This window comes from Merops nubicus, unplaced genomic scaffold (assembly GCF_000691845.1).
Source record: "Merops nubicus isolate BGI_N331 unplaced genomic scaffold, ASM69184v1 scaffold20794, whole genome shotgun sequence".
Taxonomy (NCBI): domain Eukaryota; kingdom Metazoa; phylum Chordata; class Aves; order Coraciiformes; family Meropidae; genus Merops; species Merops nubicus.
The window spans coordinates 5,364-8,216 of record NW_008606721.1 but is presented as its reverse complement, the minus strand read 5'-3'; the positions used below and the strand labels follow the sequence as shown (position 1 = coordinate 8,216).

Below are 2,853 nucleotides of genomic sequence, written 5' to 3'. Positions count from 1 at the left end.
CAGGAATGTGATGGAACAGGAGTATTTGCAGAACCAGCCCATCGGAGACGGCGTTCATTACCAGGGAGTCAATCAGTCCAATCAAATGATGCTAGGGCAGGTCAGTCCTACCTCACAAAGCAGCCTGTATCAAGGGCCGCAGAGTTGTCTGCCGGTGTCTCACACTATTGGCAGCCAGCCTTCAGGTTTGCTGGCGGCCAAAAGTTACCAGCCATGCTCCAACTACGGCGGCAACAGACGGCAAAACGTGTCGAGAAGCAACCTGGCACAACAGCAAGGACACCTAAGTGATGGCAACCAGGCGTACAGGGTAAACACCATTAAGATGGAGATGCAAGGTCAATCACAGCAGTTCTGCTCCAACGCGCAGAATTACTCTGGTCAGTTGTATGACCAAACCACGGGCTTTAGCCACCAAGCTATGAAAACAGGTTCTTTCTTTGGTTCGGAAGCCAACTGCCTGCTGCAGGGGACTGCGACCGCAAACTCCTCCGAGCTTCTTTCCCCAGGGGCTAACCAAGTGTCGAGCACGGTTGACAGCATTGACAGCAGCAGCCTAGAGGGCGTGCAGATCGATTTCGATGCTATCATAGATGATGGGGACCATGTCAGCTTAATTTCAGGAGCCCTGAGCCCAAGTATCATTCAGAATCTGTCCCGCAATTCCTCACGCCTCACCACTCCCCGAGCGTCTCTTACATTCCCAGCTATGCCCGTAAGCACAACCAACATGGCTATTGGGGACATGAGCTCTTTGTTGACCTCACTTGCAGAAGAAAGCAAGTTTCTTGCTGTTATGCAATAGACATTAAAAAAAAAACAACAACAAAAAACCCTTAGGAGATAACAGATAAAAAAAAAAAGACTCATATTTTTTAGTTGTGTATGTATTTTAGCAATCTCATCTCACCTAAATGGGATGTGTTTCAAGTATATTCCTTTTATGGAATAAGGACTCTGAAAACCCTAAAGTGTTCTAGGGAGAAACTGTCTTCCATTTCAGTTTTGAATCAGTATTGCTACACCCATTCCTCTCTCTCTTTTCTCTCTCTCTCTCCCTGTTTTTGAATGTCTGTATGCTTCTTTTTTTTTAATTGTAAACCAATGTAAACGTGTGAAGTGCATGTTTTTGTTTTGTTTGGGGTTGTTGTTTTTTTTTTTTTAAAGAAAGGTCTGATGGAATAACTAACTTTGAAATTTTCTGTTACTCAAAAGAAAATAGGCCTTGTAAAACTGTTGCAGCTTTCCCCCCTTAAACATATAGGCACAAAATAACCAGGCACAATGTGAAAGTGAGCATATGGTGATGAAATCCTCTCTGGATGCACTGAATACATCGCACTGAGGTGGACAACCAGTTCAAAAGTGCACTGCCGTGGTACCCCTAGGCTGTAGTTTTGGAGCACAAGAAGCTGGGAGGTTCAAGCAAGTAAGAAATGTAAACCCATCAGCCCTTTGATCCCTAGCAAATGTTTTTTGTAAGCACACACACAGAGAAAGGCGTCACTGCCTTGCGTAATGCTGCTGAGATTGTGTCATGTTTAATCCATCTCAGAGGAGGGAGAGGACCAGAAAGCTTTCCTTAGTCCAACTCATCTCTTGCAGTATTTGGTATTCTGATTTTCAGCCTTCTTTAAATGACTGGGTAGAAAATTTATGGGGATATTTGGTGATTTGGGTAGTCTGTAATCCCTTCACTGCATAGCACATTTGTGGAGGGATGATCAGCATCCTATGGAGTATTTCATACACTGAAATAACCAAATTGCAGTATTCCAGACTGGGGACTTCTTTTTAAAATGCCAACTGTTGAGATGTAATTTGCTATAACTGGTTCTTATCATCAGTAGCAGTTCCTTTGCTGGGAGAACTGTCTTGTACATCCCTTTTAACACATGCAGCTTCATGGGAGGATTGCACGTTTTAAAAATAAGTAAATGCCCATTGACATAAAACACCATTAGGGCTTCTAAAAGCATCATAGTCATGGCATGTAAAACAAGTAGCAAATGAATGGCCCAGTTCTGAGACTAGCCAAGTAAATCAAAGTGATTGCAAGCAATCTGATAATTTTTAATGGTTTTCCACTGTATCCAGGCTTTACAAAATTAAGAACTTTAAACTGCCATTAAAAATAGCAAAGAAACAAGTGCAACAGCAGCTATGTCTGGTAGCTCATCAAAATTCAAAAAGACCAACTGAGCCTCTCATGGTGGCACCTATGCCCACCTCATTTCAAAGCAAACCAGTGAGTCACTGCCCAGGCTCAGTTACATCAGCAAAACTTGGAACTAAGATGCTGTCTGTGTAGCTGCTCACTAGTAGAGGTGGATGGTATTTGCTCTGTAAGCACTAGCCCTTCTAGCATGGGTTTTTCTATGTTGGGCTCCATGTCTGCACTCCTGACCACACAGTGCTCCTGGGTAAACAGGTTGGGATGGAGAACAAGTCAGAAGACCAAGGTTTACGTTTACCCACTCCTAGAACATACGTGCAAGTCCAGCCCTTGCAATCTTGTCAGTTAAATACCAATAGTAAAATGCTGCTATGGGATGTAAATAGTACAGGCATTTACAGTCGTGGATTTGATGTCTGTAAGGGGCTGGTGTTAAGAGTAGACATACAATGAGAAGGGGAAGTGCGTTAAAGATAACTTTAGCCCAGTCAAAATCAGGATTAGCACCAGACGTTGGTTTCTAAAGACTAGAAGGCCATAGCACTCTTTTTTTTTTTCTATAAAAAAAGGTGAAATACCATCTGATTGAGGGCATGGCATGTGAGGAATGTGTAGGAATACAGCCTCAGTGAAGCTGTCAGTTAACATTGATCAATTAGCAGCTGTTAGAGGAAGAA

The 2,853-nt window shown here is 43.0% G+C and overlaps 1 protein-coding gene across 1 annotated transcript in view; it reads left to right on the top strand.

The window, feature by feature from the left end:
- LOC103772420 (transcriptional activator GLI3-like) overlaps nt 1-805 on the top strand; it is a 187,193-nt gene extending 186,388 nt beyond the window's left edge. The window contains 1 exon segment of the mRNA XM_008939750.1: nt 1-805. Coding sequence (XP_008937998.1) covers nt 1-805 — 805 coding nt within the window.
- Nucleotides 806-2,853: the final 2,048 nt, after the last annotated feature.